This window comes from Centruroides vittatus, unplaced genomic scaffold, assembly GCF_030686945.1.
Source record: "Centruroides vittatus isolate TY-2023 unplaced genomic scaffold, ASM3068694v2 contig_880, whole genome shotgun sequence".
Taxonomy (NCBI): Eukaryota; Metazoa; Arthropoda; class Arachnida; order Scorpiones; family Buthidae; genus Centruroides; species Centruroides vittatus.
The window spans coordinates 1,936,097-1,954,259 of NW_027122572.1; the positions used below are offsets into that span (position 1 = coordinate 1,936,097).

The 18,163-nt window shown below is 26.7% G+C and overlaps 1 protein-coding gene across 2 annotated transcripts in view; it reads left to right on the forward strand.

Annotated features, from left to right (window-relative positions):
- Positions 1 to 18,163, forward strand: part of Tmem131 (Transmembrane protein 131) — a 176,332-nt gene that overhangs the window by 90,891 nt on the left and 67,278 nt on the right. For both annotated transcript variants that reach the window (XM_067280042.1, XM_067280043.1), the window contains exons 16-22: positions 2,045 to 2,164; positions 4,451 to 4,555; positions 6,217 to 6,297; positions 9,225 to 9,377; positions 12,799 to 12,874; positions 16,622 to 16,739; positions 16,836 to 16,971. In XM_067280042.1, coding sequence (XP_067136143.1) covers positions 2,045 to 2,164; positions 4,451 to 4,555; positions 6,217 to 6,297; positions 9,225 to 9,377; positions 12,799 to 12,874; positions 16,622 to 16,739; positions 16,836 to 16,971 — 789 coding nt within the window. The remainder of the gene's footprint in view (positions 1 to 2,044; positions 2,165 to 4,450; positions 4,556 to 6,216; positions 6,298 to 9,224; positions 9,378 to 12,798; positions 12,875 to 16,621; positions 16,740 to 16,835; positions 16,972 to 18,163) is intronic.

The following is an 18,163-nucleotide window of genomic DNA, read 5'->3' on the forward strand; positions in this document are numbered from 1 at the left end:
CTGAATAAGAAACTATTAAAATATGTAATCATATTATCTTCGTTATTGGATTAATTAAAATGACAAACATATTGATAAACAGTGATTTTCAAAATTTGAATAAGAAAAATATGAAACTAAAAATTGAAAGTAAATAATACAGAGAATGAAGGAAGTAAATAATAATAAAATGTTCTAATTATCATGCTAAATAAAGAAAATAATTTAAATGAATCTATTAAGGGAGTCCAAGTATGATTTATAATGTAAGTGTCATGCATATTAATAACATTTAAGTGCTTGCTTAAGATGTATGTGTACTGTAATATACTACATCTGATATACAGATACATCTTAATCAAATGCCAAGATGATAATTGTACTATAAATCATACTTTTGGTTGGTTATTACATTTTTTCACTTTTTTCTTTTTTTACAGAATACTAATTAGGCTAATTTTATTATCCATTACTTTCATTCTCTGTTATTTATCTTAATTTTTATTTTATTTCTTTGTTATTCAAATTGTTACATATAATAATTATTAATACTTTTGACACTCCTTAGGTTATGAAATTTATCATTACTATTTATTTATTTCTCAGACAATTGGTATTGTACAATTGAAGTAAAAACAATTAAGCAATCATTTTTAAACTTCATCAACATTAAACTGATATATAGACCACTTGATTATACAATTATTTAAAATAATTGAATACATTTTTATACATGTATTTAGCAAATATAGGCCTATAATTATTTGAGTTTGTTTTCTCCTTTTTATAAATTAAAGAAATTATGATATTCATCTGCAAACAAGCATATTTAATCTAATTAGAAAACTTTTGATTAAATGCCAATAACATCATATGTTTAAATCTGTTTGGAGTATATCTTAATGTTTAAGAATAAAATTAGTCTTGGGAGTTTTACCAGGTGTAAGGTTTGTAAAGCATACTGTTCAATTCATCTGGAGTCCGAGGACAATCCAAAATGTTTTGTTGACAAGTCCTAAACAATTCAACACTATATCAGATGTATTATCACCATTAGTGCTATTGAATATAGGAATTTTACAAACTCCTAGATGTTTCCAACAGAGAAAAGTTGTCTCTGCCATTTATTAACAACTTCTTTACATTAGGTTGGAACTTGTGTCTAAAACAGAGCCTTACTAAACATTAATGCTAATTTTAGGGATAAAAGTTTTTCAATATTTTACTATTTACTTGAAAGAAAAAATAAATGTAATGGGTTGAAAGGTTGCACCCTTAATTGTCATAGATTCAGAATCCTTCATGAGTCTCAAAAACAGAAGCTGCTTCACAAAACAAAAGAAAAAGAAAATGAAGAAGCTAACTTTTTTCTTCAACACAGCTGCTGCTTCCTTTTGAACACCATAAACACTATCTACATAATATTCATTAGCTATTTTTTAAAGCAGATATCGTATTCAGAATTTCTGTGTATCATTTTTAATTTTCCAATTTAACTATTATCTTTCAAATTGTTTGTTAATTGAAGTGATGCAAGACACTATAATATCTTTCATATCTGATGTCACCTCAGAATTCCAAGTCTGCTTCTTACAGGAAGTAAAAAATCTTTAATGGCTTAACATTCAGAATGTCTAACCAATAAATCAAGATCTTCAGATGCAGAAAAAGATTAATCTCCTTGAGACACAAGAAGAAGAGAGTCTCTCCCTTTTATTTCTTCTTCAAAACATTACATTGACACTTCCCATTAAAGAGTGACTACACAAATAAACTCACCACAATCAACAAAGCTCATTGGTGACCCTATCTTAATATTTTTGAACATAATTTTTCACTTCCTATTGATATTTGATAGATTTTTATAGATAGTTTGCAAATATTTTTTTCTCAATTTGTTTTTTAATAACATTAATTTATATTGTTTAGTCTAATATAAGATAGAATGAAATTTATTATTGAAAAACAGAACTTCTGATGTGTTTAAAATAATAACTAAAATATTTAATTAAATTGTGTGAAAATTTATCTGATAAAAATCAGTTATAAATCAATATATTTTTAGGTAAATCTAAAAAATTGGGGATCAGATATGCCAAAATCTTATGTTGATTTAGTAGGCTTAGATAAAGGAAATGCAAGTACTTTAGCTTGGAGGCATAATTTCTCATCATTATCAAAGAGTGTAAGTATAATTTATTGTTTTCCATATTTGTAATGTAATTTTTCGTTATATTTTGTAGCATTTATTAATGTTAATATCAGTTATATAAATTTCAATATTGAATAATTTTACAGTGTTGAGAAATTGCAAATTTAAGATGAATTAGAATATATGAAAAGTATATAATCTAAATTTTATCTACATAAACATTTTTTAACATTTTATAAGTTGTTTAGATGACAAGAAATAATGTATAACTTAATTTGCAAAGTTAAAATTTATTGAAAACATAAAAATAATCAAATCTCAGTACAGCAATTATTAATATAACGAAAAGAAATACAACAAACAATTTCCACATTTCTCTATTGAGCATGTGCAATAGATAAGCGCCATCTATTGACAACTTTTGTAAGTTGTGATACATAAAGAAAACTGTTTCTAGTAAAGAAAGCATGGCTAAGGATGTATTAACCAAGCTAATATTATGTGGAAAAATATTTTTTTGGGCTCAATTAAGTAATGGAACAGTGGATATTTATATTATTACACATTCTGTAAAAATGTTAAAATACAGTCGACTCCACATAAGTCGACACCTGGATAACTTGACACTCTTCAATTATGTAGTCAGTTTTTTGTGGTCCTGGCCTACTTACATAGGCATTAATGTTATTAACCTTAAAAAACTCAGCTTACTCGACATCATTTAACTCATCACCACTGGATAAATCAACATACCGTTTCTGTTTCACACTTTTTAGAATTCTGATAAGTTGACTCCCCCCTGAAAAATGAATTCACACCACACAGCTTATCTGTGTCGATGTAAACTCATTTTTCAGGAGGGAGTCGACTTATCAGACATTCTAAAAAGTGTGAAACAGAAAAAGTATGTTGATTTATCCAGTGGTGATGAGTTAAACGATGTAAAACTGAGTTTTTTAACATTAATAACATTATTGCCTATGTAAGTCAGCCGGGACCACAGAAAACTGACTAATTAACCTACAGTGTCAAGTTATCCAGGTGTCAACTTATGCGGAGTCGACTGTATATAGTTGATGACTATGTTAGAGAGAGAAACTTTTGATATCAAATTAAAAATTTTGTCTATTCAAAGAGTAAGAATGCATAATAATTATATTCTTTTTTAAAGAAGAGATAGTATTAGCGATTTACAATAACTGTACAGCTGGGCAAGTTGAATTTAATTTATTTAATTATATATTATGTAAATTAAATTAATTTTTATTTATGTAGCTTATTTATAATAGATTATTAAAAAGTTATCACATTGGAACAAACTTAGAATATTATTTAATTTTGAAGCAGAGAAATTTAAAAAAGTTGTGTTATCTTAAACTTCTTGTACTAAATATGTAGATGGATAAATTCAGTCAAAACAGGGACTGGAAAAAAATTAAAAGATGTTAAACATTAAAACTGTGAAGCAAAATATATAACATTCTTTAATGTGTAGCATTTACACTTCCAGTTATATCATTAAGAATCTAACTCAAGTTTGATATCAAATAGTTCTTATTATTTTTTTATTGTTTTATATACTTGAAATAAAATATACAAGCAGATTCAATAATTAAGATTAGTAGTGCTGTTAAAGAAAAACATAATGCACATGGTTGAGACTAATAATAATGAAAGAAAAAACAGTTACTCAATAGCCAACAGTACCAATAGTCATCCTCACCAAATAGCATTTGCAATCACCATGTGGTTGACAAAATGACAACACCCATATCAAACAACCAGAATTGAATAGTAACTTAGTTGATTTTTAACAGTCAAAGGCATTTATCCTCATGAGATCCATCACAGGATGTATGCACAGTATAGAGTCATGGATGTTGTTACAAAAATCTTTGGTTCAGATGTAAACATGGCTCATCATCTATGCTTGTTTGGCCACTCTTGAACTTTTGAACACATTTGCAAGCTTGACTTTCCATATTGTGATACATCCTGTAATGGATTTCAATAACTCTTAAGTGTAATGTCTTCAGCTGTTAAAACTCAAATAGCAGCTCATTGATTGTAATGAAGTTTGATATGGTGATGCTATTTTGTAAACCGTGTAAAGAGTACAAATGTCACCTGGTATGGACAACTAATGATATAGTACAGGGCTTCATTATTGTATATTCTTTCAATATTACTAGCCTCAACCTTGTATGCTATGTTATTTTTTTTAAGCAGTGCTACTAATCTTATTTATTGAATCTGCCTCATAGATAAACATTATTTAAGTAAAATATTACTGTTTTATTTATTAAAATTATTTTTCAGTTTATTTTAAAACCTAATCATTATGCAATATTTCGGATTGAAGTAATTGCTCCTTCAGATGAAGGAATATTTATTAAAGAAGCTTTTGTTGAAACTCAGTATGAAGTAAGTAAAATATACAGATAATTAAATTTTTTAATATGTAGATAAATTAAATGTTTGGATTATTTGGTTATTAAGATTATGAAATTGATTTTTTAAAGTGTTTTTCTAAATTATAACCTTTTAAGACATGCATAGCATATTAAATCTTAATTAAAATCATTTCAACTAATAAATCAAGATACACTGTGTGTTTTTGTTTGCATGTGTATGTACATCAATATACATTTGTTTTTATTTGTTTTGTTTCACAAAAATAATCTTGATGGAATGAATAAGATTGAATTTTAACCAACAGCTTTACATTATGTTCAAATTAGAACAACTTTTGATTTGATCTGATACTGAGACAGCTGGGTCTCAAAAAGCATTTTATTTAAATAAAAACAGAATCCTTAATTTATTAGCATTTCAACTTGGTTAACTTCTATTATGGAATCAATGGAAAATGAAGCTATTAGCATATTTATTAGCAAATGAAATAAATGCACTATGAAAATTTACTTTATTAATAATCTCAGTATTTCATTGTTATTTAGAATGATAAATTTGTTACTGTTTCTTAACATTGATTAGTTTTCAAGTTTTTAAATATTAGCCTGTACTGATATGTGTTTTTTAAAATAAAATTTATAGATGAAGAAAATTGAAAGTAAAACAGTAATCAAAACAACAAGTAAAAAATTTGTTACATTATTGAAAGAAAATTTTTATTACAATCAAATAGTTGCAGCTTTCATAATTGAAAGTATCAAGTTACTGAATCTATGGCCATCTATGTATTTGTGGGTGTGGGTGTGGCCATTTACAGATGATTTTATAATTATAAATTTTTATGTAATATTCTAATTATAAATATGTAATTAGATGAAATTTTCTTAGTATTATTAGTTTTAAATAAAAATATGAATATATAATTATAGTATTTTTAAGAAATATAATACAGGGTGTTTCACTCAAAAGTACTCAATTTGATATGGCTACAAAAAAATTAACAGTTAAAGATATAAGTTCACCAAAGATTTTATGAGAGAAAAACTCATCAAATTTCATTGAAAAAATCACTACATCTCTGTGTGCTCCAACAGTCAGTGGTAACAAGACAGTAGGCAATTTCATGCTATGTATACTGCAGCACGTCCTGTTTCACAGTGGCAATGGTTATGATGATACACTCCAAAGATCCTGAAGCTCTCTGACTGAAGTTGCATAAACCTTATCTTTCACATAACCATACAGAAAGAATTTTAAGGTGGTTAGGTCAGGAAATCTTGGTAACCATGCTATCAGGCATACCAGACCCAAATCTGTGCTTTTTCCTATGGCAAAGCCATGATTGGACAGTAATGCTCACGATTCGACTTGTGCACTTTCTTGCAGTACAAAAAAAATCTAATTAAACTTTGAGTTTTCCATTAGTTGCCACTTTGCCACTTGTTGCTTTTATATATGCAGTAAGTGAGCTGCAACCTACTGGTTATGAAGTAGAAATGGAAAACCGATCAATCGGTGGACAGTGGCACACCAGTTGAGAATCACTGTCTTAAATCATTCATTTCTTATAGTAAATTAAAATTGGTTACTTTTGAGTGAACACTCTGTATTTATGAATCTAATCCATTAATTTAAAACATGTTAGCAAGTATTACACATTTGTATTGCAGGTGATAAAAGTTGCATTTTCTTTACGAACGGCAAAAGGAAGCTTAAAAGCTGATTCTATGTTTTTCCAGAATGCTTTTCCTGTAAGTAAATTTTTTAATGTTGGATAGAAATATCTATAGATTTTTTGTAGACGTATTTTAATTTCATGTAATATATATTAATTATTCATTATATGCTATATTGTTTTAAGATGATTATTGAGATGAAGCAAATAATAAATTATAAAACAAAATATTCAAAACTTAACCATAACTTAACAGATTGTAAAGAGAATATAATTATTTTATTTTTTAAATAATTTCATATGGAATATGTACTTTTAATATTGCTTTAATTAATTTTATTATTTTAACAGTAAATTTTTTTTTGCAAATCTATATAATCTATAACATTTTTTTTTTATTTTAATATTATCCCATTAATTTAAATATTAGCTTTTTACCAATATTAATCAAATAATATTTTCACATATGATCTTTATTTTTTACTTTAAATTAACAAATGACTACATTACAGTAGACTCTTGCTAGCCAGCTATTTCTAGGAAGAATACTGGATTACTGAGTGTGTATAGGCCTAAAGATAATGAATGATGTGACCTGTTGCCCTTTGATTTTGATTGTTTTGAAATCAGGCAGGCAAATAGTATAGCATGCTGACATGCAGTACTATAGATAGAAGTGAAACCTGAGTAAATGAGATGTTGAAAACAGGATGTGTACATGTTTGTTGTACATGACATGTTTGTGGAAACAAATGCATAGATTATCATACTGGAGAGTATACTGGATAATTGAGAAGCTAGATAAGTGAGAGTCTACTTTATTTAATTTGGAAACAAAAGTTATAATGAAAAGAAAAATTAGATTTTTTTTTTATAGTTAAAAATAAAAATTTATAATGTAAAATGAAATGGTTTTTATCAGTACAGATCAATATTTTATAATAATAATAATAATAATTTTAAGAATATTTTGATAGTATGACTTACAGATGATTATTTTTAGATATACAAATAATATAAGTAATAGTTATAAAAAGTGTGCACTTTTTAATATACACTATATACTGTTTGTATGTATTGGGTTGTTTGGAAAGTAATTTTGTTTTTTCTTTTACCACCAGAGGGATTAGTTGCATTTTTACCTGCCAATTTTATTCTAAATCATATTGTCATTATTTATTTTGACAGCTGACATTTCAAGGTTTATTTGTAAAAAATTTTGTTCGATTTTTTTTTTTTTTTTTTTTTTTTTGGGGGTCTCTTCAAATATGGAAAATTGAAAGCAGCATTTTTGGCTGCTTTTTTTTATTACTGAAAAGATAAGAATGCTGTTCAAGCAAGAAAAAAATTGCGTGACATGTATGGAGAAGATGTGTTGACAGAACAACAATGCCAAAACTAGTTTGCAAAATTTTGTCCTGGCAATTTTGATGTTGAAGATGCACCACGTTCTGGAAGACCAGTGGAAACTGATGAAGACAAAATAAAAGTATTGATTGAGGCAAACTGCTGAATGACACCATGAGAAATCACTAAGAGATTAAGTTTGTTGAATTCGACTGTTTATGATCATTTGAAATGACTTGTTTCATTTCAAAGCTTGATATATGGATTCCATGTGTTCTTAAAGAAAGAGATTTGCTCCATCACATTGACATCTGTGATTTGCTTCTCAAATGTCAAGAAAATGATCCATTTTTGAAGCAAATCATAACTGGCAATGAAAAAGGATTGTTTATAACAATGTCAAATGCAAGGGATCAAGGAGTAGAAGGGATGAGCCAGCTTAAAGCACTTCGAAAGCCAATATTCATTAAAAAAAAAGGGATGCTCTCTGTTTGGTGGAATTTTAAGGAAATTGTTATTTTTGAGCTTCTACCAGACAATTCCTGAATTGATTTAGAAATGTACTGTCGTCAACTGGACAAATTGACTGATACCATCAAACAGAAAAGGCCAGAATTGATCAACAGAAATGGTATAGTGTTTCACCATGATAATGCCAGACCTCACACAAGTTTAGTAACTTGTCAGATGCTGTTACAGCTTGGATGGGATGTGCTGCCACACCCACCATATTTGCCAGATTTGGCACCCTGGGATTATTATTTGTTCTGGTCTTTACAAAATTTTTTAAATGGTAAAACATTTACTTCAAATAGAGATGTCAAAAATCACTTGGATTGGTTTTTGTAATCAAAGATCAGAACTTTTATAAGTGTGAATCATGCTACTAGGAAGATAGCAAAAGGTACAGGTAAACGGTCAATATATAATTCAATAAAATATTTATATATTATAAGAAAATTGTTTTTTTTTTTTCCGGAACGAAATTACTTTTTGAACAACCCATGCACACATGTGTAGACAAAAATTAAGCATACATATTTTAATATAGCCTGATTTAATTCAGTAATCATATGGCTTTAATATAATCATTGTGCTTTGAGATGTTTATATGTATATATGTATTTTAATGAGTTTTTGTTATTCTAAAGTACTATTATTATTTGTTGTTATAACCAAGTTTTTTCATTGTATATAAATGAAAAGAATTATTTTTATCATAATTTAATATCCTAAAACATAATTAATTTACTTAATTAATGATCAAATAGTGTAAAAGATTGATGGTGTTTACCACCTTTTACAGAAAATTTTTTTTATTAAAAAAATGTTTTAGCAGAAAAAGAATTGGAAGTTCCAGTGTATTGCTGAGTTAATACTTTTAATTAAATATTTGATAAATTTATTTTAATTTAATTGACTAATGATATGTATATAGTTGTATGTATATAAATAAAAAATGAGTTTTAGTTAGATGGCAATCTGTAAATGATATATTTAAGATATTGAAATAAAATGGATTAAAAGTGAGATAATTGTTTTAACTATGTTTTATTTATAATTTAATTAATTATTCTAGACATTATCTGCTTATTTTTAAATATTATTATGTGTGTGCTTTTATAATTTTATCAAAAAATACTATTTATTTTTCAGGGAAAAATATCTTCTTATAGTCTTCATGTTTACAGTACATTTTCTCATCCAATGACTGTAACTTCAGTTATACCAATTCCTAATGATTCCAGATTTTATTATGATTCTTTAAAAAGCTCTCTTCCAGTTCTTTATCCAGAAACTCAAAGTTTGGTATGTTCCAACATTAAAATTTTGTTTATTATTATTTTTTAAAATTAGTTTTGAAAGTGTTTTTTATAATCTGTTTTGATTTGTGAGAAAAATGCAAAATTATATATAATCATAATTAGAAATAATATACTTTATCTAATTATTAAAAAATTGGGAAATGTCAAGAGAATCAAGGGGTCATATGTGGGCAATAGGCACTGAGACAGACTCAACAGTTACAAGAAACCATTTATTTGATGATTCCTAACAAAAATTTTCCGTTTTTGAAAAAAATAATTGTGGCTGTTGTATCGTCTGAAATTATTTTTTTTATTTTGCACAAACAAATTATATATATATATTAAGAAATGTAAAAATAAAAAAAATTATATTTTGGAAGTTAGTTTTAATATAAAATTATAACGACTAGCACCATCTAGTTTCAAAAACATTTTGATGCTGAAGTGAGATATCTTGGGTCAACTGGTCAAGGTCAACACATCGCAACCAGAGATATGTCAGAAATAACACAGGATAGGTAAATGGGTTTTTTTCAAAGATCTTGCGATGTTTGCATTTCAAACTTCCCAATGCATGTGTTTGTCAAAATTAGATTTCACAATGTTCGCATTTCCAATGAACAACCCATGCACAAATCTCACACTAGTAGCCTGTTTGTAGAAAGACTGTCTTCATTTTGTATTTTATTTTGACTCTGTTCTCGGTCTCCTGAATACCTACAAGTCTAGTTTTTTTATGCGTGCATGATTTGGGCATCTAATAACTCTGTGCCAAATTGCAACTCCTGACAAGTACTCCTTCATACCTTTAAGCTGGAAAGCCAGGACAGCACTGTGATTTAATAAACAAGACATAAGTCTTGTCAATAAATATAAACTATTAGGATGATTCTAAATTAAAACAAAAAGTAGATAATCAGATGTTAATATACTATTGCATGACTAAACCAGAGACTAAATTAAAAATAGTTACAAATATTGAAAAGTCTGTTTACAGAATGTAATAAAAATAACAGCATAGATAGCATTTTTACAAATCCTAAGAAATTAAAGCTTGTAGATCAGGCATGTCAAAGATATGGCCCATGAGACAATTACTTGTGGCCTGCAACATGAATTCAATAATGCTAATTGTTTATATTTTATTATCTTGATACCAAAGAAAATGTGATATTTTCTTTTCATATTACTTAAAGTTATCTATTTTATTTGATTTATTTTTATGTTTAATTTTTTGTTTACATTATGTTTTCTCTAGTTCATCTTTTGAATTTCAAATTAAAGTCTGTCTTCTTAAGATCATTTATTACATAATTCACATTTTGCATATAAAATGAGTGTTATCGAAATATCAGTAAATTACAGTTTATTCTTATACTTTGAGTTTTGCAATCCTTATTTTCAGATCAATTTACAGACCTGCTTCAGGCCTGTAAATTGGCTGAAAATATTTGTTCTGTGATTAAAGTTATTACTGGAAAAGTACAAATGGTGTTTTTTTTTAAAAATTATTGTCAAATCTCAGGTTATTTAAAAAAGAGTTTTTTGAGTTGGCTATTTTTGGGCTACATCATGCCACATGATGTAGCCCAAAAATTTGTTTGTTTGTTTGTTTTTTTTGTATGTCCTTTGGAGAGGGATGTATAACTTCAATTAAACTGGCATGCTGGTTTTTATCATATTGAAATTTCTGATTTTATGGTCTCCCAGGATAGTCCAACATGCCAAACAGTCCATGAAAGTATGATATTAATAATCAATATTAAATCATGTTTCATTGACTATTAATAATCAGAATCAATAATTGTAAATAATCATTTGTCACAAAATGAAAAACATGATTCTAAAAATTAATAATGTTCTAGAGAAAAAAATAATAATATATGTATATAACTTATATTGTGTGTGTGTGTGTGTGTGTGTGTGTGTGTTATATGTATACATATACAGTGATACCTGATGCTTTGAATGCTTCAAAGTTCAGAGGTTAAATTTGAGAAAAATTCACTTCAAAGTTCAAACTGCAGTACAAAGGAAAAAATGTGTTCAAAGCATGAACACAATCTGTTGTGCACCTGAGTCATCTTTTGTACTCAGTCTTGTGTTATGCTCATATGTTTTCAATGCTGTTTTGCTTTATTTTTAGTGTTTTTGGTTATATATATTGTGAATTTTTCATTGATTTTTAACAATTTCTTTCTGAAATTTTTTTTGTTGACAATGTTTGGGTGCTCCTTACATTTTGTAGATTCTGTAGTTCAAAATTTTTTAATCCATTCAAAGTTTAGGAGTATCTTCTCAATATACATTATAAATTTTTTTACTGACTTTATATTCTCTCCAAAACTCAAAAAGAATAATTTGTTTGATATGCTTTTTATTTAAAGATATTTTAATTTGATTTTATTTAAACAAAATGTGAAGTAAAAGGTTCAAAATAAGCTTCTAAACTAATAATATAATCTGACATTAGCAATAATGTGTTAAATTTCACAACTGTTATAATTAGATCATACATCATGTTAAGTAAAGATAGCTACTAAACATATGCAAAATCTGTTCAACCCAATTCATAGTATTCCATAAAGTTTATAACCTGTATTTATTAACCATGGCTTTCTAGAAGTTTGTGGAAGCATGAAGCCTAAGAGGAAGGTTGTAATATTAATGAATGTGAGATGAGAAAGGTATTATTGCATGTACAAAAGCTTATCTGATATTCATGTTTAAGATACCAAAAGTAGACTATATGCAACCAGTAAATGCAATTTTCATTTTATTATACAGTATTTACGTATTTTATTTATTGTTTTCATATTTTAATTTATTATTAGGGCATTTAATTATTTTTACTTTGTGTATTTGCTGTTTTAAATTATTAAAATGGATATTGTTTAGGGTCTGGAAAGGATTAAAAAATAATTTGAACTTCAAATGATTTAGAGTTTGAATGGTCTCTTAGAATGAATTAAATTTGAACTATGAGAGACCACTATTTTTTTCATAGAACATTACATACAGTTTCTTAATGATTAGTGTTTGATAATTTCTGTATTGTAAAATTTTAAAGTGTAGAATAAAATCTGGTTAAGTTTTGATTTTTTAAATATTTCTTTTATTTATTTTTTCCATTACCGTTTTTGACTGTTTTAATATTAATGATAAACTCGTTATATTGGCTATGAATTATAACCAATAATTGAAATGAATTTTTAATAGCAATGACATAATTTTTTTTCTGTACAGATGTGACTAACTGTTGTAATTTTAATGATGTAATAAATTCATATTTACATATATTAATAAACTATAAGAATTTTTAATGTTAAATTGATTCATTTCTAATTATAATTACCATATTACAAAATAATCACATTAATTATTATGTAAGAATAATTTAAATGTTTATAATAAATTTTCAGATAGGAAAAATATTCTTTGACCCCAGAAGAGAATGTAAACAAAAATGTTACAGTGGCTTACCTACAACAACATCAAGTAAGTATCCAAAAATATTAACTATATTTAAAATGTTAATATAAACAAGTAAATCATTTTTGTAGAAATTTCTAGTTTAACTGCAGAATAGTATTCAGGCACCCAATTAATTGTATCTCACTATTACCCAGGTAATTGGGTATGTAGATAGTGCTAGGCAACACAATTTTTGGCTCCTTGTTAAGTTAATGACTGTTTCTAATTATTTTGGGGTGCAGAATGCAAAAATGCTCAAAATTCTCCATCATGCAACAATTTTTCATATTTTAAATTTTCAAGAAGAAATGTAAATTACATGAACATATTAAAATAAGGCAAATATTGTTGCTTGCAAACACCTTCTAATGGGAAAAAAATTTATTGTCAGTCGTAGAGAAACCGTGTTGTGCTAGATTGCTTATTCGAATTGTTAAACATAAGATTGTGTTATTAACTCTGATTAGGTGGAGTCAAAAGCCAAAAGTGATTGAGTTAATAACACAATCTTGTGTTTAACAATTCGAATAAAAAAAATTTATATTTGTTGAAAAATAGTGCAGTTATTGATGGATAATATGTACCAATTTTAAGATTATCACAATACTTAGGGGATTACAAGGAGTGTTTATGAAAAATTGCTACTTTTTTGTGTCTGGAACAGTCAGGAAACAAACATTACAATTCCTGACAAAAAGTATTTGAGCATGATATAAGAAAATAAAATTGTTTAGTTTGAGCTCATTTTACACAAAAATAAAACTGTAATATTCAAAACAAAAATACACATTTTATTTGTTAGATTATTAAGTGTTTATCACTTTAATTTCAAATGAATAAACCAAAATAACAAAAAGTTTCCAAACATGTAGGAAGTTGGAAAAGCAGAATTTCCAATTGGGTCCTGCAGCTCCTAATGCCTACCATGCTGTCAATAAAAGAACATTAAGCAAGAATAAAAGAATTTAAAAGTAATCTGTATTAATTTTTGAAGCTTTAAAATAAAAAGATGTGCAGTTTGATCACAATTTATACAATGTGGGAAAAAATAATTTTAAAGTAATATAATTTTATAATGCAAATTAATAATAAATAAGTCTTATTACATGTGTAAGAATTAAACTGATGCACTAGATATATTTATACCAGGTTTAAAAAATAGACATGAAATTAATCACTAACTGTAGCAATAAAAAAGTCACTTGGCACCTGTATATTATTTACATTTCTATTAAACAAGTACGCTTATTGAATTTTTCTAAGGCAATTTTTTATTCAGTATATAAGTGTTTTATTACAGGTTTTATTTAACTTAAAGCAATTTTTTTTATTTAAATAAGATAAAGTTGATAATTACTTACACATTAAAAAAAAAAAATGAGTCTTTTGGAGTTTTAATGTATTTCTAGTGTGAAAATTTTTGTTTGTGCGCACACTTCTAAATGTAACTCTCACATAATTCAAACCTACACACTAAGCAACATTTCATTAATTTTCAGAGGCGTAGCTACTGTGGAACAGTTGGAGAAAACTGCTCCAGGCACACGAATCATGAGGGTGCCAAGTTAGAAAGGGTAAAATAAAAACTTGTAAAAACATTTGTAAAAAAATTTTTGGATTTAATAATTAATCAATTAACTATTAGATTTGAATCCATTTGACAATTATATACACTTTTTAAGTGCTTATCGCCTGCATATCTTGTCATGTCATCTGATAAAAATAAGTTCTGTACCTCAAAGCCTGCTATGTAATGCAATTAACATCAAAAACAAAAAAATAAATTTTATGAATATTTTTGAACCTTTGAATGAAATAATAATAATCGTATTTAATGACGTTCTAATGGAAATTTGTCGCCGCCTGAAGAAGAACTGTTGAAAGTTTGAAAACGCTTGTGAAATTTATTTTTCGTTTTTGATGTTAATTGCACACCAGTAACAGGCTTTGAGGTACGTAATTGATTACATTCTGGTGTGGGGTAAAGTGAAGTTCTGATAAAATGTTCTGGAAAGATCTGAATTGTTACAATCAGCATATCCCTCCGACATTTTGTTTAGTTTTGGACTTCAAGTGCTTAGATTTAAAATGTTTTTTTATACTCAGATAAAAGAAATTACTTCTATATGCAAAGTTGCTAAACTATTATTAATTCACACCTCAAGTAGCTTCACTGACATTATTGCAGTATGCTTAATTTTTTTTAACTTTACTAGTGATGACAGTGACAGCAGAACAAAGTTTTTCAAAACTAAAATTAATCAAAACTTATTTAAGTAGCATGTCACAACACCATTTTAGCTCTGGCTACTATATCAATTGAGAAAACAATAGCTTGTCAACTTGATCTGGAGAAAGTGTTTGACTGATTTTGCAAACAAAAAAGCAAGAAGAAAACAATTTTGAAGCTTTTTTTTAAATGTATTATCATGTATTTATTATGAAACCAAACTTGCATACATTATGCCAGTTTATATAATATGTAGTAAATATTATTAGGTACTCAGTACTTAAAGGATTATATTTTGTTTTATTATTATATTGGTATTTATTAAATTGAATATCTTATTGTTGAAATGCCTTGAATCTCAAATAAACTGTTATTAAGTAAGGTTTTAAATTGAAATAATTAGATATATGTTTTTAAATTAAATGTTCAAAATAAATTTTGCAAGACTTCTTCCGAGGAACAAGGGGTTCACCGACTCTAGTTGCTTTAGGGAACTGAATATGTAGCTACACCACTGTTAATTTTTAAATGTTATAATGATTAATTTCTGTTAATATTATTATTACTAATAGTCCAACTTTCTTTAAATTGCAAAATGAAAACCTAAATTAATACAAGTTTTTGAGAAATCAGAAAAAGTGCATGCAAAATGCAGGTAAAATGCCTGAAGGTATGCATTATCAGAATTATCTCAAGTACAAAAATTTTTAGTGTTCAGCATTACTGCAGAGGGACTGAATTTTTGATTATCATGTAGATGCATTATCAGTTATACAGTACTGTCTGGATATCTGTCAGCCAGAGAGGCATTTTTACTTCCAGACCTTTAAGTCAGATTATATAATCATACAAGATATATATGGAATTTTGTCAAACACATTAAAACATGTTTGACAAAAATCTATGTAACTAAAATAAGGCTAAGGCTATGTGTTTATATTGATACATTAGTATTTTGATTATTTTTAAGTACTGTTTTGCTATATTGCTTTCATTTATCAAATTAACTGTCATACATTTAATTTTAAATTTATTGTCAGTCTAGTTCTAACTTTTACATATTTAGTTTCTAGTTATAATTTTTTTTTTCATTATGATGCAAGTTTTGAATCCTCTGCAAATATGATTGATGCATCATTCATATTTGCAGAGGATTCAAAATATTTTAATGAAAATATAACAGGAAAAATTGTAAAATACAAAATATAAATGTGAAATGAATTAATTTTTATGTTAATTTCAAGTATTTTTTAATAATGTTTTAGATGTAATTTAAAACATAATTTTAAATATGGCTTAAATAATGAATCAAATTCATTTCATGTGTTAAACAAAATGTGTAAAATGTACAGAATAAATGTAAATTTTATTGACTTTTGTGAATATAATGAGAGATTGGATTTACTTATCTATAAATTAATATCTCATTATATTCACAAAATAATTTTCATTTGTCTCCTGTTGCTATCCATTAATTTATGATGGATATTTCATTTATTTATTAAAAACATTATCATAAAATGATATTTTGATGTTTTTAGTGGGTCATCAGTGGCTTTTGGGAATGGGATTACCATCAGATGTTGGTGATATGGATCTTGAATTATATAAAAATTTACGTCAGAGATGGCAAGCAATTTTAGATAATGGGGAGAAAAGGTATCAAAATATTCTCTATTATTATTATTTTTATTATGAAGAAAGAAGAAAATTTTATTTTATTAAATTAATATTATTTATATATATAATTTTTAGTATGAATTTGACATTTCAACTTGATACTAGTGAAGTCAGAGGATTTCTTCTGAAAGCTCGTGTGTCTTTACAATGGCCACGTCTTTGTAATAGATGTCATTTGAGATTTCCAATTACCCAAATTGGAAATATAACAGTTAGTATTAAAATATATCTCAATATATTATTATATAAATATTAATTATAAAAATAATTATCTTTTAAATCTAAATTGTGATTAGATTTACCAGATTAACTTTCAGTAATTTAAAATAGTTTCAGCATTATTTTGTGAAATAAGTTTCTCAATAAAAAATGCCAATGCCAGTTAAAAGTTTCAATGAATTTACTAACATTTTCATCCATTTAAAATGGACATACTCAGGTAAGGTAAAAGGAATGGAAAATGTAGAATGGAACTACAAATTTGAAAAATAGAACAAATTTAAAAATTTTTAGTTTTTGTCTTTTCCTAAATGATGATACATTATTGGTGGACTCTCTTTTTATGTCACATTTTTTTCTGATAGTTGTTTACAGCATAATTTGAATTAATAAAGCAAATAGTGGCAAAGATTGATTTGTGAATTATTTTATCAGACATTTAAAATTAAGGTAATAAATATATTTTTATTTCCAAGAGAAGAAATTTTAGTTCTTATGCTAGAAACATTTTATTTTTGTTCTTAGCCTAATTATGGCTCAGCATATATATATACTGGTAGCCCTTTGTTTATGCTGATTCACAATAACGCCACTGTGTAATTTGCATTTTGTCATGCAGTGCTCCCATGCTAGACTGATTTTTGTTTCAGTGTTGAACATATTTACTGAGCCGCGACATTGTACATTCATTAAAACAAGATTTTTATTGAATATATTTATTTTTTCTGTTTAATATTGTTGGGTATTTATACATTTACATTAAATTAATATTAAAATACTAAATGTTTAAGTACCCACAAATACAAGAATAAAGGAGGGTTATTATCTCAGATAAAAGAAGTACACCAGAGTTATCTAAACATGTTAAGAAAGCACGTCAATCTATCTCCCTAGAAACAAAAATGGCAGTTATTTGACAAATGGAAAATGGACAAACATGCCCTGATGTCTGTAGATCTTTGAACTTACCTCCATCAACTGTTACTACCATTATGATAAATGAAGATAAAATTAAACACTCTGCTCAACAGTCTATGGCAGTAAATGTAAAACATGTGAGTTACCAGTAGAGGTAAAATTTTTGAAAAAATGGAAAAATTGTTATTGTTATGGGTGGATGATACAAATCAAAAAAACATTCCCTTGACTCAAGCTGCTATAAATGAAAAAGCAAAATCAATTTT